This window comes from Brachyistius frenatus, unplaced genomic scaffold (genome assembly GCF_029030835.1).
Source record: "Brachyistius frenatus isolate BFR_SWC_R1_liver_20210118 unplaced genomic scaffold, ASM2903083v1 Contig_192, whole genome shotgun sequence".
Taxonomy (NCBI): Eukaryota; Metazoa; Chordata; class Actinopteri; family Embiotocidae; genus Brachyistius; species Brachyistius frenatus.
In genome coordinates this window covers 372,567-390,000 of record NW_027210791.1, presented here as the reverse complement: position 1 = coordinate 390,000, position 17,434 = coordinate 372,567, and the positions used below count along the sequence as shown (strand labels likewise).

Below are 17,434 nucleotides of genomic sequence, written 5' to 3'. Positions count from 1 at the left end.
GACCATATTTGGACGAACTGTGGATGAGCGACTGATCTGATTGGAAACCCGACCATACCACGTCCCGCCCACCGATAGCTGTAACCTGACTGCACCACAGGCCTGTCAATCAAACAGACACGCCCCCAAAAACAGGTCTTCTTGAATCTTCTTTTCTAATGAATGAGGGATTATTTTCAGATGGACCTCCAGAAAACTAAGAAGAAGGAGTGACTTTAGCTAACAACACCGAGAGAACTGATGGACACATTTTATTCACTTTGGATTTGATGAGAGAAGTTGAATGGGAGTCTATGGAGCCGGAGGCTTTTTGGAGCCGACCTCTAGTGGCACTCGCTGGTATTGCAGCTGAAAACACTTCTGTAACGGAACCATTTTTCAGAGCCGGTAGCGACACACACTTTTATATACAGTCTGTGCTTTCTACACTCACAGGTACAGGCAGCAGTGTCAAACAAGCAAAGAATTTAAAGTACAAAAAGACAACATTTTTAGTGTGCACAGCGATCTGGTCAATCAGCACACGAGTAGCTCCGTATCCTCAGTAGAGAAGTGTTCGTTTTGACTACTCAGATCCGCCGTTAAAATATCACTTCTGCGCACCTTGCTTTTAAAGGTAATTATGAAGTAGCAAAAGGAGAATTGCCCTGAATGCAACTGCGCTGTGTGCTTTAATCACCGCACTTACACCGCTAAGATATAAGATATAGCCCTTTATGTTAAAAGGACTACATCACCCATGCAGTTCTGCATATTAATTACTTTGGAAATACATGTTAATCAGGTCTACATAGTAGGAGACTTTTATTCTAAAGTGACTCTCAACCAGTGTTTTTTTTTTTTTTTTTTTTTACTGTAGTCGTTTTATTGAAAAGTAATAAGTTGCCCTGTATTTTATTATTGAGAGTAACACATTTTCAGCATTTCAGGCAGATGGACCTTCAAAGTTTCAATGTTTATTTTACACCTTTAGTAGTTTACTGGTCCTCAGATATAACTGACAAAAATTCAACATAGTCTTATTTCTTCCGTTTCCAAAACCTTATCCTTTGGTTTATTGAAATACTTGTTGCTTATTTTGGTGTGTCAGTGGATCTCCAATGTCCACTGGATCTGTAGTTTCTCACTCCAACAGATACAAAGTTGCTCGAGAAAATATTGTTAGTTTTCTAGATTACTGCACATAGCTTCTTTTTCTTCAATTAATTCAAGCACTCATGAATTTGAAATCCTTTTTTATTAACAAAGTGCTTTCAAAAATAATCCTACAAGAGTCTAACAGTATAATTCTTCTGCAGTGCATTACAAATGTCCTGTATTGTTCAACAATAAGGTTTTCACAAAGCAGCCTCTGAACTGACAGACAAGAGGACTAAATAATCTCAAACTGCTAAGCAGTTAGTACAAGACGGTGTGTACGAGGTACAATCAATATGTGCAGAGACGGTTCCTGTTGCTGATGAACAGAGCCCAGTACAGTGATGCTCATGGAGCGGTGTCTTCACGTCACTTGATCAACAAGTTACACACTGAGTTACACACTTTTTTTGTGACCACCAGTTCGTGTGCGTTTTACGATTTCCACATCACATTTAACTTGGTCAGACAGTGCACATCAAATTTTGTGTCAACTTTTTTTTGGAGCAGAAACATGTCGCAGGAAGAGAAACGTGGTGAGGAGAAATGATTGTGTTGTTGCATTGTGTTGTCACAGCATTATTGTTGTGCTGGAGAACCCTGTTGCCATGGTGGTCTGCAACAAGTGCTTTCCCTCAGACGCCTCAGAAGGTCCCAGTAGAACTTGTGTTGACACTGACGAATTCACGGTGACACGACCCCACCATACTCAACTCCAACAGTCTATAAAACAAATCCCAAAATCCCTTCAAATAATCTTGTGGTTAATTATCAATTGTTGTTTTAAAGTTGGTTAATTCAGGGTTTTGCTTTGGTTTCTGGGGGCTTAAAGGTGCTATAATAGCAATGAGTTGGTGGGCACTTATTTGAAAAAAAAATTATGCATTTTCACATAAGTTTGACACTTATCAAATTTTTTATATTTCTGAAAAAAATTCTTATTTTTTTAAGAATTGCACCATGGGCCATGAAAGTATTTTAGCTTGTGAGCTACCACGTAGCCACTGGTTGGAGACCCTGGTTTCAATATATTTTACAAACTAATGTGAACTCAGCCTCTCTGTTTAGGGGCAGCTGAGATTGTCACTAAAATGAGAACAGCTGGTCCACCTTAAAGGTCAGTGCCCTTTCGTAAGTCTGGTCAGGTTAGGCTAACCTTTAATCAGTAGGTGGCAAGCTTGAAACAGGAACTTAACTTGGGTCTGGAGGAGTTTTAGCATTCATCAACTGGCAAACCGACTGAACTATAAACACACTGCACTGCTACATTCACAGCTTTAATGCTGACTTGACACTCTCTCAACCGCATACTGGTTACAAGCACCACCGATGCACCCACCATAGCTTCTTATTTAGGATGATTCAGTTTGGGCACTCAACTGTTTTAATGGTGGGAAAGACCTTGCATGCACTGTTAAAGGTTTTAACCAGGTAAGGAGGACTGACCACACATGCTCTTTTACTGGCCCTGTTTACACCAGGCATTTAGATCCTTTCATGGAATAAAAGAAGCTCAAAATGTGAATATACATGTCTTTTCATGAAATTAAACTGTCAGCTAAAATAAATGGCACAGACCAACCTGAAAGGCTCAATCTCAAATCAGAGAACCTGTTCATTAGAAGTCAAATATAACAAGTACCGAGTTGATCACTGCTCAGCATGTTGAAATCGTAGTGGTCATGTTCTGGTTTGATGGAGCTGCCTTTCACAGGGACAACATCTCCTGGAGAGGAGAAAACTCTCTGCGGACACGTGCCGAGGATGCAGACGTGCTTCTTTCAAAACTTGAGAGGAAAGGAAATGTGACCTCATGTACATGATCAAAAGAAAGAAAAGCATTTAACCAGGACTTTGTGAGTCAATACATGAGCTCACATCTATTAGGATAAAATGTTATAACTTTTACCCACTGTAGCTACTTCATATAGGGATGAAGTTTGACATGAAACAAAGTGAAATCACCTCCAAGGCCGCAGCCTCTGTACTCTCTCCAGCGTAGATCTCCCAACTGTCCTGCGTGAGGAAACGCTGTATACAGGAGGTTCTTCTCCGCCTCACTGTTGGACCGTTAACAGCCTTCTGATCTCCTGGTAGGTCTTCTGTGGGAAATGCCATTTTCAGGAGGAGTTGTGCATTGAGTGAAGCAATGAGACGAACAGTCTTCTAACAGTATCCTTCAGGGTCCTCTTCATTTGACTCATTGTGTTGAGAGTGCAGTGGTCAGGAGACGGTTTTCTACGTATGACTGGTGCTGCTGTCGAGGAGCGTTGATGTCCGTCGGATTGTTCCAGAAACCCGGAGGCCGTGGACGGTTTAAGAGCCCGCTGTGATGCGAAGTATGTGGGACATGTTGTCGGGCGCCGGTATGACATCTTCGTATGTTAGGCGGCATTCTTCCACGGCATGGGACAGTAGCTCTGCGTTCAGATCTCCCACTTCTCGCTAATATACGCTGTTAAATAAATGTGCTCTCATCATTCCATACGAGTCAGTTGTGACAGGAAGAAGATGAGATTGCTCAACCAGCTTTAGTGACAGACTCCATTACCTGCAGGTAGAGCCATTTCTGTCAACTGACTTCTTGATGGGAGCTTGTACCGTGGCTCCAAGACTTCAGCAGGTGGCGTCTTAAGTTCATAAAGTCCAAAATGAGCCCAGATGTCTTCTTTGAAAATACTGGTTTGGGTTTTTAATCACTTGTTCTCTGTCGCGCTCTGTTTATCTCCCAACATTCGTCATGTTATCCTAACGTTTGCCCACAATTCAATGCAACGTTGCCCCCGAAAGTAATTGTACCTTTAAAACGGTATTGTTCAGCCAAGGCTAGAAAATCAACAATTAATGTTAGTAGACTACTTTTGTGCGATTGGGATGCAAAATCCTCAACGTTCAAAATGTTCACACCTCTTGTATTCAAACCACTCTACTTCTTGAACACTTCATAGTATTGTGAATCTAAGTTTAAAAGGATTAAACTGAATTATTTTTCCATGAATCTACAAAGTGAAAACATGTCTTAGGAATTTCTTTCAAATGTCTAAATCCTGTACTTTGTAGTGGCCATTCAGGTATTCTTGGATAAGTCTCTACAGGCTTTGCACACCTGGAATTGGACAGTTTATCCCATTATTTCTGGCAGCTCTTGTGAAGCTGCATCATAAAGGTGCATAAAGGTCTGAGAACGGTCATCTTCAGGCCTTTCAACAGACGGGGTTGAAGTCGTGGCTTTAACTGGACCACTCATCTACAGTCACTGTCGTGTGAACTCTACAGTAAGTTTTCTTTATGGATCGCTCTGTATTCATTCTATGTTTAATTCTGGCCAGTCTTCCTGTCCCTGTTTCTGAGAAGCACCCCGTAGCATGATGCTCCTATCACCGTGCTTCACCATTGGGATGGTATCAGCCGGGCAACGAAGTGTTCACGAGACGTATCGATTGGACTTCTGGCCAAAGTTTTCATTTTTTGGATTCATCAGGCCAGAGAAACTTCTTTCTGTATGTTATCATGTGCCTTTGAGTACCTCGAGCACCTTCAGTCTAGCCGCTCTATTTATAATCAAGTGTTTACAGACGGAGAGGGTTGTATGATCAAAGGTTTCCCATCTCTGCAGAGGACTTTTGAAGAATCTGTTAGGGAAGTGACCAGAGACCCAACAGTCACTCTGAGAAACGACCGCCTTGGTCTGTGGGCCAAAGGCCAAAGTGCAGCTGGGAACACGTAAATCCTCCCTAACGGAGGATACGGAGAGTTCCTCCGACTTGATGGCTTCATGACAGTTTGTGTCCTGATATGCAGTGTGGATTATGGGCTCTTCCTGACACGGGTATAATGGGCCCTTCCAAACTATGTCCAAATCAACTCGATTGGTACACTTCAAGGTCTAGTTTAAAAAAAAAATCATTAAAGCAAAAAGGATGAATGTGAACACCGTTTGAAGTGCTTTGAAAAGAACAATTTCAATATTTGTTTTTTAATAAATTCACAAAAACATGTTTTCACTTTGTCTTAATGGGAATGTGATGGGGAAATAATATTTAAAAAAATTAATTTACAATGCAATAAAGTGTGCAAAAAAAATGAAGGGGTTTGAATACTTTTTGAACCAAATGTGAGACCAAAGCACAGAGTCATGTATTTTAAGCAAATGCCCGTCAGGTGAAAAGAGGTCAGAGGTAGAATTAAGCAGAAAAAAACCCACTTTCATAGGCTCATTTGTATTTTGCCTTTTAGTTTTAACCAAAAAGCTAAAAATGACTCTATGAACTCTGTCTGTGAACCGTGTGGTACCTTTTTCTGGTCTGCCGGGGACTTTCGATGGCGACTCCTTGCGTGACAGCTTGGCCTTCTTTGGCTCCACCGGCTCCACCGGTTCCACCTCCTCCACCGGCTCCACCTCCTCCACCGGCTCCACCTCCTCCACCGTCAGCTCAGGTTTGACATCTTCACAGTCTTCAACGGCTTCGAGCTGACGCTTTGTCCCCGTCTGAAGGTTAGGACTGATGCATAGGAGACTTTAATGAAGACATGTTGGACTCAAGGAAAGTCGAGTTGTTGAGCTTATGAGAGATAATCACAGACTCTACACAGACTATTGACAACTGAATCACTGTTGTTACAGAGAAAGTAGCTTTGAGTGAAGCAGTTCCCCTTACTGGTGAGGGTAAAAGATCATTTCACAAAAAGTAGCTCCAACCCAGAGATCTGATTACTCAAATCATCATGACATCACATCCTGCTCATCACTAGAAATATCCCTCCACCTCCTCAATGGGAACATAGAATTAGAATAGAATTTCATATAATATGCAGTATAATGTAGTTTCTACTTGTTCTAGGTCTATTAAATGACCCATTTGGTGAAGTCGGGTCTCTTTTGGTCCTTTTTGGTCGCTCCGAGCACCCGTACCGTAACACCACGGATAGTCACGCACTTACAATCCTAGCGGCGGCTAGCTGGACCGGTTTGGTTTGAACACGTGACACGGAGCTAAAATGTTAAAAACACATGAGAACATGGATATCTTTGTTCATCAGATATCTTTGTTCATCAGATATCTTTGTTCCAACCAGACTGAGCTAGCTGAGCAGTTTAATGTTTCTATGTTCTGTATTTATTCAGTTGGAGACTAGAAATCCTCTCTGTTGCTAGGGTGGTTGCTGAGGGTCGGACTACTTCCTGGACTAGTAAACATGGCATACGTTACAAAAAAGTCTATTGACGCGACTGATTGTTTTCCAGTTGTTAGTCATACCCCATGCATTGCCATGGAAATGGAGATCACGCTAAAAAAAAAGTTGTATATTTTGAGAGCGAATTGCTCCACAATATGAATACATTTAGATTTCATATTTTATCTAGATAGTAACTTGTTGTATGTGATGCGGTCAGGACCATATTGCTTAATTTAAAAAAACTGCAAAAGCCACAGAGACAAGTCTCAAACAGTTGAACTTTAACCTTGTAAACAACCCGCGCAGCACAGAACAGATTCTGTAATTCTCTGAAAACAGGTCGAACGCATTACTGACCTAAAACAGCGTGAATCAATAAATGCATTGAACAAATTGCAGTCAGCAACCATGAACCTTTGAATTTAGTTATTTATATTTTCTTCAGATTTAAATAATTTGTCCCAATTTACTACGGTCTGAGGAAATTTAGGATTCAAATACAACGCAGCTGCCGTGTAAATAGTTTAAAGAATCAAGTTACTGTTTTCAACCTTATCTCTACCCGGATCAGGGACACAGAGTGAAAAATCCGTCGTTCTTCTATCACTAGCGCCATCCTCTGGCGTGAACGGTGACGTAGTCGGGGCCGAGAACAACTACATGCTAATTTGACTATTTGCTAATTTGTTGTGGACGAAGAAGCATTTTTCAGTGTTTTGTCTGACTTCGATATTCAGCCACGTTTATTTGAGGCAGAGACCTCTCTGGTTTCTGCTGCTGGAGCTGGTGGGAACCGTCCAGAAACTGAGCTGCTCAGAGCAAATAGCAGCTGCTGGTGCCTTTGATTAAACTGCTGTCAGATGCCAACAGTGCAGACTCAGTCGTTTCACAAACTTGTTTGTGCCCTTTTCTATTTACATGCTGAACAAGGGACCTTGTTCGGATGGAACGGTTGTGCTAATGTAGTCCTTAATGGTGAAATATGATCATTCAATAGCAACAATATCCAAGATGTTGAATGTATTTTTAGATCATGCAACATGCCATACCATATATAGACTGCAACATTTGTTTTTTAAGCTTGTGCACAATACAATAAGTGCAATATACCTTGGGATGTATTGTCTCTCTTTACGTACACCTCGCCATCTATGGCACATAAATTTAGCCCATGTTTCTTATGAATAATGCTATGTTATGTCCAAAATCCAGAATCGTATTGCATCGTATCAGACAGAATCATTCTGCTGCAGCTTTTGTTGGATTGTGTTGCCGAAGCTAACCCGGAGAGAGAGCCTCTGTGTGCATTACTTTTACATTTTACTTGGACAGAGACGTGATGGTGACCAAAGAGGAACTGGAAAAGACAAACCAGTAGAGTCGAGAGGGCAGTCGACTGTTGAGAGACTAGTTGGATTGAACAAGCTGTTTACGTAACACTTTGAGTCGTTTGTGTGTACAATAGCTGCTGATTTTGCAGTATATGATCAGGGCTAGCAGCTTCCTGATCAATAACCACCTTCTTTCCGATCTTTCGCTCTCTGCAAACAATTGGCTGCTTATCATAGTTTTGTTGAGCGAGTGCTAAAGGGGAGAGATTTGGCCGGACAGCCAAGTTTTAGCAGGATTGGGGCGTCCGACCGGTGTGTGTCAGGCATCCTGGCAAAGAATGCTTATTGAGACATGCTGAGGAATTTACTGCTTCAGTTGTCTACATGTACCATTAACACAGATAGGACATGCTCATTGTGAAAGTAGTAAAATTTCACTTTAAGTAAAGTGAAGAAAATTCAGGTATTTCATAGTTTATAAGTATCTGACTATTAATTATTGATCATTAAGAACTAGTCACATCCAGAGTAGAATAATCAGTGAATCTGTCAGAGATGGGTTAGTAGTGTGTGTAAATCCAGACCTTTTGTCCTCCTGGACAGGAGGAGTTGGTTCCTCAGATGGACTCTCTTTTGGAGGCTCGATCTCTGCTTCCTGAAACTGAGCAGCCTCCGGTGTGGGTTTGGAGTGGTCGATGGGAGCGTTGTCTTTCCCTGCCTTCCACAGCTTATAGCGGTCAGGCTGAAACTTGCGTACAAACACGTCCATGGAGATCTTCACCATGTCTTGACGGCATGAACACTGAAAGGAAGAAACACACTGACCATTTATTACACAGATATTCTTTATCACGTTTTTAAGGGCGAGTCCACAGCAATATTCAATATGTTGCTGTAATTTGTACTGTAAGCACAAGATTTTCTATTTTGCCAAAGGTTTGATCAAACTTCAACAAAATAGTTGACAAAACACCCAAAATCTTCACAAGGATGTTTGATTTTCTTTAGAATTTTGACTTGACAGCATAAACAGACAAAAATACGCACGTTTTGCAAATGTGATGTTATTGCATGTATATCTGTGTCTCCCCAGTGGCGCAACTCATCTTGTTTGGGGATCGAAAGGTTCAGAGTTCAAATCTCAGAGCAGATATAATAAACTATTTCAGCTTGTGTTTGAAATTATTCAACAGTCTAAAATGCTGCTCGGGACCACTTGCAGCCGTTTTATTCTCCATTTCTACCAACGAGAGACGGGAAGTCTCACCGAGAGACAGGAACGAGAGACGGGAAGTCTCACCGAGAGACAGGAACGAGAGACGGGAAGTCTCAGACGGGAAGTCTCACCGAGAGGCGCACGAGTTGTCTGTTTGAGCTGATTGTCTCTGAAGGTTGTGCAACTAAATATGAGGTTAAGGGTCCCGGAATTTCAGGTGAAAACTAAACACAGCATGATTTTTATTTAATATTGAATAAACAATCACGGAGTCCAGTTACTTTTGTAAGTTTCAAACTACTGGCCAACCACATTATATTTATGTGTAGTCCATGTTACATTAATTGTGCAGAATGACTGAGTTACCTTGCAAGCAAGGTGTTTTGTCAAAATAATGTGAAATCATAAACCACATTTCCTACACATTTGTAACTTTGTAGAAAACCCTCCACTACAGATGTAGCCGGACCCTTTGTGTGTGATTCCCTGCTGTATAAATGATGGTTTTGTGTACCAGCGTTGCCTGTTTGCCGTAATCGATCCATCGCTGGGTGGCAAAGTTGGTGGACTCTGCACAATTGAAGCCGTGGTTGAAACCAGCATGATAGCCAAATGGGAACGTCACAATGAACTGCCCCGCCTCCTGAGTGACCTGTAAATAAAAAATAAAAAAAACACAAAATTGCTAAAGCTGACAATATTTTCAGAATTTGACATTAAATGTTGTATTTCAAAATGTGTACTTTCTTTTTTCATGTAAGCATCATCATTTTTTTCTTCCTGTTTGCTAACAGCTAACATAGTTTATTTTTCTACAAAATCTCACAAAGTTTATGCAAAAAATATATGAAAGATTACCTTCTGAAATGGTATGCCATATTTTTTCAGGATTGAGGGTGAAATTAAAGTCATCTTGTGCCGCAAGAAGGCCTCACAGCTCTGAGCATTACCTGGAAAGAAACCTGGAACCACAGGAACCCCCCCCCCCAAACCATCAGTGCAGCTCACCCTCTTCGGTTGTGACCTCCTCTTTAAAACTACTGAGCGTTCACAAGCTGAAGGGCCTTGAGGCACCAAGAGGTTCAAACTGGAGGAAAAACACTGTAAATGGTCAATCAAACATGCACCGCCCCATCACGTACCCTTGGCAAGTCGCTCAAGTCTTTTCCCGTGCTCTGGAGGGACAACATACCTGAGGACCAACAAAAAGACATGCGTGTCAAATATAATGAGAACTGTGATGCTGGCAGCAGCGTCAAGATGAAAATCTGCAGATGAGGTCTGTGCTGGTTTCGGATTATTTGAGGTTTTGGGAGAATAACTACTTTAGAGAAGAACATCTTCTTTCAACAACTGAACATCTTCATGATCTCTTACTGTAGTATTTTAAAGTGGAGACCATCAACACATGAAGGAACGATTACCAATAACAGAGATAGAAGAGAAAATAAGTTTATGGGTGTGTGTTTTCCCCTCTTCAAAGATTTGACTGAAACTGAAGAACAAAAAGTTTTTGAACCTTTGGTTTATTTTCTAGTTGCTGTGTCTGGTAACTATGACAACTACAAAACTATGTGAACATTTGTGTTAGATATATGTGATGTTCATATTAAATATCATAGAATATAAATGTTTATTAATAGTTCACCAGTATGTACTAGGGCTGTACATTTTGTATTCGAACATTTGTTTAAACGTATTTAACATTTGAACTGTAATGACCCGAATGAATATAAAATTCACAGTCTATATGTGCAGCAGACCGTTGGAAGCAGTTTGCCTTTTCATCCAGCAGGGAGCGCTCTAACAAATCACCATCTGATTGCCCTGTTGGAGCCACTATTTGACCTGATTTGATCACTGGTTGTTGATCAGACAAATGTAAAGAGAGCTGTCAATCACGACACCAAAACAGGTGAGAGGCAGTGTGAGGAGGTATTTTGGGTTCTAATTAACAAACTACTGCTGTGATGTCGTCACCCAAGTGTCCACATTAATTAATATAAATAAATAAAATAATTCGGTACATGTAATTTTTGGAAAAAGTGACCGCCCTTATAGGTATACTGAGGGGCTGATTGTTTCCACTGCCAGAGTCTTCATGTATTTACACGTACATAATGTTTCTGATTACATTTTCTGGACAGTTCATCACTGAAAATGTCAAGGTTACCCAGCATGCACTGAATCCAGACAGGATGAAAACTAGTGAGAGATGTTTTTGATTCACTTTACTCAAAGTCATTCAAACCAGGAGCATCAGTGAGAAGCTGAAGATCGGAAACAGTGTATGACCTGGATGTGTGTGTGTGTGTGTGTGTGTGTGTGTGTGTGTGTGTGTGTGTGTGTTGCATGTGTGTGCGTATGTGTGTGTGTGTGTGTGTGTATGTGTGTGTGTGTGTGTGTGTGTGTGTGTGTGTGTGTATGTGTGTGTGTGCATGTGTGTGTGTGTATGTGTGTGTGCGTGTGCATGCGTGTGTGTGCGTATGTGTGTGTGCGTGCGTGCGTGCGTATGTATGTGTATGTGTGTGTGTGCGCGTGTGTGCGTGTATGTGTATGTGCATATGTATGTGTGTGTGTGTGTGTGTATGTGTGTGTATGTGTGCGTGTATGTGTGTGTATGTGTCAGTGAGGGACTGTACCAGGACTTTGGCTCTCCAAAGTGCAGGTAGTTGATGCTGTACAGATCCATGTCCTCTGTGTGCCACGCGAAGGCACTCTTCCACATCCCAAAGTAGAGGTACGGTGTGTTGACTCCGTTGATCTTGATGCCGCTCTCGTTCTCCACAGTGTCCAGGATGGTGTTGAGATGGCCAATGTTCCATTCAGTCACATCCTGCGAAGGAGGGATTGTGAGAAGTTGTGATAAAACAGTTAAAACACAACCAACGGAGCTTTAACTGATCAGGAAAACAACATTTTGCAAGATGTGGTTGAGTGCGAGCTTACAATTGAAAGGTTTGTTTTAACCAAGCGGAAACCAACAGTGATGTCATCGTTGGTTGTGAACGAACGTTATGAAGTCTCGAGTTCGGATTTTGTCCGTTGCCATCTTTGCTAGTTTGGAGCAGGAAGTGACCATATTTGGACGAGCTGGGGGAGGAGCCAGCGGTGGATCTGACCGATCTGATTGGAAACCTGACGATACTACGTCCCGCCCACCGATAGCTGTAACCTGACTGCACCACAGGCCTGTCAATCAAACAGACACGCCCCCAAAAACAGGTCTTCTTGAATCTTCTTTTCTAATGAATGAGGGATTATTTTCAGATGGACCTCCAGAAAACTAAGAAGAAGGAGTGACTTTAGCTAACAACACCGAGATAACTGATGGACACATTTTATTCACTTTGGATTTGATGAGAGAAGTTGAATGGGAGTCTATGGAGCCGGAGGCTTTTTGGAGCCGACCTCTAGTGGCACTCGCTGGTACTGCAGCTAAAGACACTTCTGCACCGGCCTCATTGTTCAGAGCCAGAAGCTACAAACATTTTTAGAAACTGTCTGTGGTTTTAACACATTGAAAAGTTGGAGGTTTCAGGTATCCAGTCTGTATCATGATATAATGTTTTGTGATGCTGTATTGATTCTTAAAAAAGATTTTTAATTAATTGTTTACATTATTTATTTTTATTTTTTTATTTCACTTTATTAATCCCCGAGGGGAAATGTCTTCACTACAGCAGGGGGGCTCTCAGGGGGGAGATGCTGCAGCAGGCTGCCACTAGCGCGGCGCCAGGTAACCTGACCTGAGGTGCATGTTTTTTTGGATGATGGGAGGAAGCCGGAGAACCCGGAGAGAACCCACGCAAGCACAGGGAGAACATGCAAACTCCGCACAGAAAGGCCCAGGACCGGATTCGAACCCGGAACCTTTTTGCTGTGAGGCGACAATGCTAACCACTGTACCACCGTGCCGTCCAAAAATGCAAAGATTTGTTGCGGTTCTTTTGTAGTGCTATGAATTTAAAGGATAATTCTGCTCTGATTGCATTACTACATACTCAGATTTTATGCATATGGTGGTGTATTCTTTATTCTGACAGTTTTCCCTAAATTAGATTAAAAACAAATAGTTAGGAATTGCCTTTCTTGCAGTTCTCTCAACGTATTGAATGGTAGCTGTATCATGATATGAATGGTATCACCACATTCTTGCCCGACAACTCACTGGATCATACAGCGTGCCACTGACATCGGCCCCGTAAAGTGGAGGGTTGAAGGTCAGGTTCTTCCAAAACTTCCTTTCCAGCTCTTCAAAATCCACATATCGAGGACTGCAGAACCTACAGTCATAAAATGTGTGGAGATATTCAGTGAAAAACCATCTGAAGTCACAGGGACAAACATTTATCAGTTAAGTGGAGTCGATGGTTTCACTGTGTGAACTGACTTGTCCATGTTGGAGGTCTTGCGGAACTCGTGCACGGTCATCGGCTTCTTCTGGATGTTGTACTGTGTGAACAGTCCCGACTGGCCGGTCACCACCTGCTGGATGGGAGCAGGAATCACCAGGTCGTCGATGTCGTCGTACGTCCTTCTAGGTTTCCAGCCTTTAGGTGGAATGACCTACAAGTAGAGAACAGAGCAGATAAGAGAAACCCCAGAACGGTGAGTCTGACATTACTGGAATTAGTGATGTGTAAAATGAGTATTAGTCTTAATCTGTCAAAAAAAAGAGGTTGTGTTCGCTCATTTTTTCCAACGTTGCTCAGGTTAAGTCCCCCTCGACTGTCAGGCTGCAGCGGATGCCGAGTTTCTTGTACCAACGAAGTTAAGTCAGCATTGAATTAATGCTTATTTAACTACAGAAAGAGGTGAGCAGTAAAAACTGGATTCAGTCTGACATTTTTAAGTTATCAAACAAATGACTACTGCTTTCATTCTTTTTCAGAACAAAAGAATAGTTCAAGTCATGTATTTGGCTATTTATATGTAAATGCAACGCAGACAGTGGTACATATTTCATTGTATAAATGGCAATAAAACAAAAAACATAAGGTTGTTTCAGCATAAAATTATGAAAATGAAAAGTCTATCAAAACAATTCAGTCTAATGTTAAAAATATTTCAAAACCTGTCAGCATGGAGTGCTATGTGATTGGTTGTTCCTGTGGTGCTCATCAGTTTGGGGATCAAACTGTTCCAGGTCCATACTGGTCACGTGACCACTGACCAACAGATATAAGGAACAGCCCCAATGAAGGCCTTAGTGGCTGAAAGGCGTAAGCATGTGTTTTTTTTACTATGATTCAAAAGCCATGAGTGATTAAAGGCTTTTTAATTCATCACTCTCTTGAGAGCCTCAGATTTCCAAAAGTTTTCATCTTAAAAATATTCAGTCAACAAATGTTGAGTTTTACTGACAGGAGCTGATAGTTATACTCCACTTACCAGTGTGCTTATTTTTTCACGAGTAAAGCAGCTGTGATCTCTCAGGCACAAAGCCGCCTCATTAATTATGGCTTTTGTTGAAATGTTGCATTCTGAATCTGCACAGATCCTGGTTTTAATGTGACAAATTAAAAGTCAAAGATGAAACCAGCTGCAGTGATGCACAGACACAGTTTCAGACAGAAGTTTAAATCAGCACATATACACCGATACGTCTGTAAAGGCCACTATTGGCTGATATATCAGCAGGCGCCAATTTTGAGTGTTTTCACTAAAGATGCAACATAAATATAAAAAGGGCATTTCAGAGAGGCAGAGTCTCTCAGCAGTGGATGGGGAGAGGTTCATCACACTGTAAAAGATCATGTGGGCAAATAGTGCAACAATCTAAGAGTAATGTTCCTCAACGTAAAACTACAAAGAATTAGTGGATTTCATCGTCTACGGTTCATAATATCATTAAAAGATTCAGAGAATCTGGAGAAATCTCTGAACACAAGGGACAAAGCTGGAAACCAATATTGGATGATTTATTTTATACACTTTATTAATCCCCGAGGGGAAATGTCTTCACTACAGCAGGGGGGCTCTCAGGGGGGAGCTGCTGCAGCAGGCTGCCACTAGCGCGGCGCCAGGTAACCTGTCCTGAGGTGCATGTTTTTGGATGATGGGAGGAAGCCGGAGAACCCGGAGAGAACCCACGCAAGCACAGGGAGAACATGCAAACTCCGCACAGAAAGGCCCAGGACCGGATTCGAACCCGGAACCTTTTTTGCTGTGAGGTGACAGTGCTAACCACTGCACCACCGTGGTGATCTTCGGGCCCTCAGGCAGCACTGCATTAAAAACACACTATTCTGGAGTGGAAATCACTGCATGGGCTCAGGAACACTTGTGAAAACCATCGTCTGTGAACACAGTTCATCGCTGCGTCCACAAATGCTGTTAAAACTCTCCAAAGAAGAAACCAGATAGAAACATGATCCAGAAACACCGCCGCCTTCTCTGGACCGAGATCATTGAAGATGGACTGAGGTGAAGTGGACAACTGTCCTGAGGTCTGATGGATCACAATCTGAGATTCTGTTTGGAAATCATGGACGCTGCATCCTCCAGGTTAAAGAGGAGAGGGACCATCCAGCTTGTTATCAGCACCATTAATGCTGAATGAGATATTCAGGTTTTGGAGCAACATATGCTGCCATCCAGACAACGTCTCTTTCAGGGAAGGTCTTGTTTATTTCAGCAGAACAACGTCCAACCACATTCTGCACGTATTCCAACAGCATGGTTCTCTAGTAGAAGAGTCTGCTGATAAACAGACCTCCTGCAGTCCAGACCTGTCAATCATTGAAAACATCTGGAACATCATGAAATGAAAAGTACGAAAGGAAACCCCGAACTGTTGAGCAGCTGAAATCCTTTAACAGGCAAGAACGTGACCACATTTCACTTTCAAAACTCCAGAAACTGATCTCCTCGGTTCCCAAACATTTACAGAGTGTTGTTAAAAGTAGAAGTGATGCAACACCGTGTTAAACATGACCCAGTCCCAACTTTTTTTTTAGACATATTGCTGCCATCAAATTCAAAATGAGCATCCCAACTTTGTTTGGAAACGGGGTTGCATTAGATAAACAAGTTTAAGAAGAAAGAATGAGTGAGCTGAAACACAGCATACTTACTTTTGCCATCCCGCCTCTGTGTGCTCCTTGTGACTCCATGTACGCGATGTAGCGACCGAAGTCCTTGAACTCCTCTTTGGATGGGGTGAACGTCATGATCCTTTGGGGCGGCGTGTCGGTGGTCATCTTGACTTCAACTCTGACTGGTGGAAAGTGCGGACGCATGGTAAAAAACCATCTTAGTTTGTTTGTCTGAGAGTCACCTTCACTTTAAGCATGTTCTTTTCTCGACCCCTGAGCAACAGCTTGTGTCATGGATCGACAGACTTAACGAACCACCTCACTCACACCACTGAGGAGTTTAGCTGAACTGGACACCAGTATCAGTGGTAATGCTGGTAAACTCTTTATCTGATTTATAAAAGTGTACTCCACCACGACATAATAAAAAGGCATTTTCACTTCTTTTTCTCAGTTCAGACCACTTTATGTTATCTTATCAAACTGGCTCTCTTCAATAAATGGCGTCCAAACAGACCATTTATAACCGAAATTAAGATTTCTGAAACCGTTACTCTATTTATAGAAACAGAAAACTGCATCCAAAGTACCTTATAATAAATAATAATACAAACAGTCACTCAAATCCCTCCCTTGGTAGGTTTCCTTTGAAAGCTCCAGATTGACATGTGATGTTCATGAAGAGAAACGACGTGTGCAGCGTTGGTGTTTAACTTTGAGCTAACGGGCTACATCCTCTGTGCTCCGGCTTCACGGACATTACCCGTGAAGCCCGAAGACTCGGGAGTCCACCGTGATTGGACGGAATTCTGACTCCTCCTCCTCCTTGCAGCGTGATTGGCTGAGCGAAATGTCCGTCACACACCGTGGCCCACTGACAGCGAGGCTCCTCGGGAAAATAGAGCTAATCCACTGGCTAGCATGCTAACTGCAGGAGAACTAAAAGTGCCGCCAACTAAACCCGAGCCGCCGTCCGGCCCAGGAGGACACACCCAGTACCCGACAGGTACGGACGGAGCAGGTGGAGCTGTCAGACCTGACGGGAGCTCCTCAGGTACCGGGCAGTCTGAGGCGGACTGAGGTCTGACAGCTGCTCCGCTAACGACGAGCGAACACGTCTGGGCTCAGCTTCCTGAACGAACTCCTGAGTCCAGCTGCTCTCCTGCAACAGAACTACTTCTGACGTCACGAGCACTTACTCACGCACGCGGAAGCGTAGAAGAGGTGAATTTGTCTCGGGTCACCGGAAACAGCCGAAACACAGACATCATCAGGAGAGGGAGAAAACACTGTCCTCCATTATCCCAGTGACGCATGCCCAGTGTGTATTTGTTTACATAGTGCCCAGGGGGCGGGGCTTCCGCACTCCCCCAGCCAATCACAGCGCCCTGATTTCCAGAACGCGCCTCATGTTTTAACAGCAGAGCTGAGTTTCTAAATGCTGCACCGGGCAGGTCAAAAACGGACATGTTATACCATTCAAGTTTCTTTGTGAAATCAGATATGAACAAAGCTACTTAATAAGAAGAAGA

At 42.5% G+C, this 17,434-nt stretch overlaps 1 protein-coding gene across 9 annotated transcripts in view; it reads right to left on the bottom strand.

Annotated features, from left to right (window-relative positions):
* Positions 1 to 17,211, bottom strand: part of kdm4aa (lysine (K)-specific demethylase 4A, genome duplicate a) — a 35,869-nt gene extending 18,658 nt beyond the window's left edge. For 2 of the 9 annotated variants that reach the window (XM_069718474.1, XM_069718475.1), the window contains exons 1-9: positions 15,942 to 16,486; positions 13,256 to 13,431; positions 13,034 to 13,148; positions 11,505 to 11,698; positions 10,005 to 10,054; positions 9,721 to 9,824; positions 9,377 to 9,514; positions 8,231 to 8,448; positions 5,431 to 5,639 (exon numbers count right to left, since the gene is read on the bottom strand). In XM_069718474.1, the coding sequence (XP_069574575.1) occupies positions 5,431 to 5,639; positions 8,231 to 8,448; positions 9,377 to 9,514; positions 9,721 to 9,824; positions 10,005 to 10,054; positions 11,505 to 11,698; positions 13,034 to 13,148; positions 13,256 to 13,431; positions 15,942 to 16,106 (1,369 nt within the window). In that variant the 5' untranslated portion in view covers positions 16,107 to 16,486. The other 7 variants (XM_069718476.1, XM_069718478.1, XM_069718479.1 and 4 more) reach the window with 7 other exon arrangements.
* Positions 17,212 to 17,434: the final 223 nt, after the last annotated feature.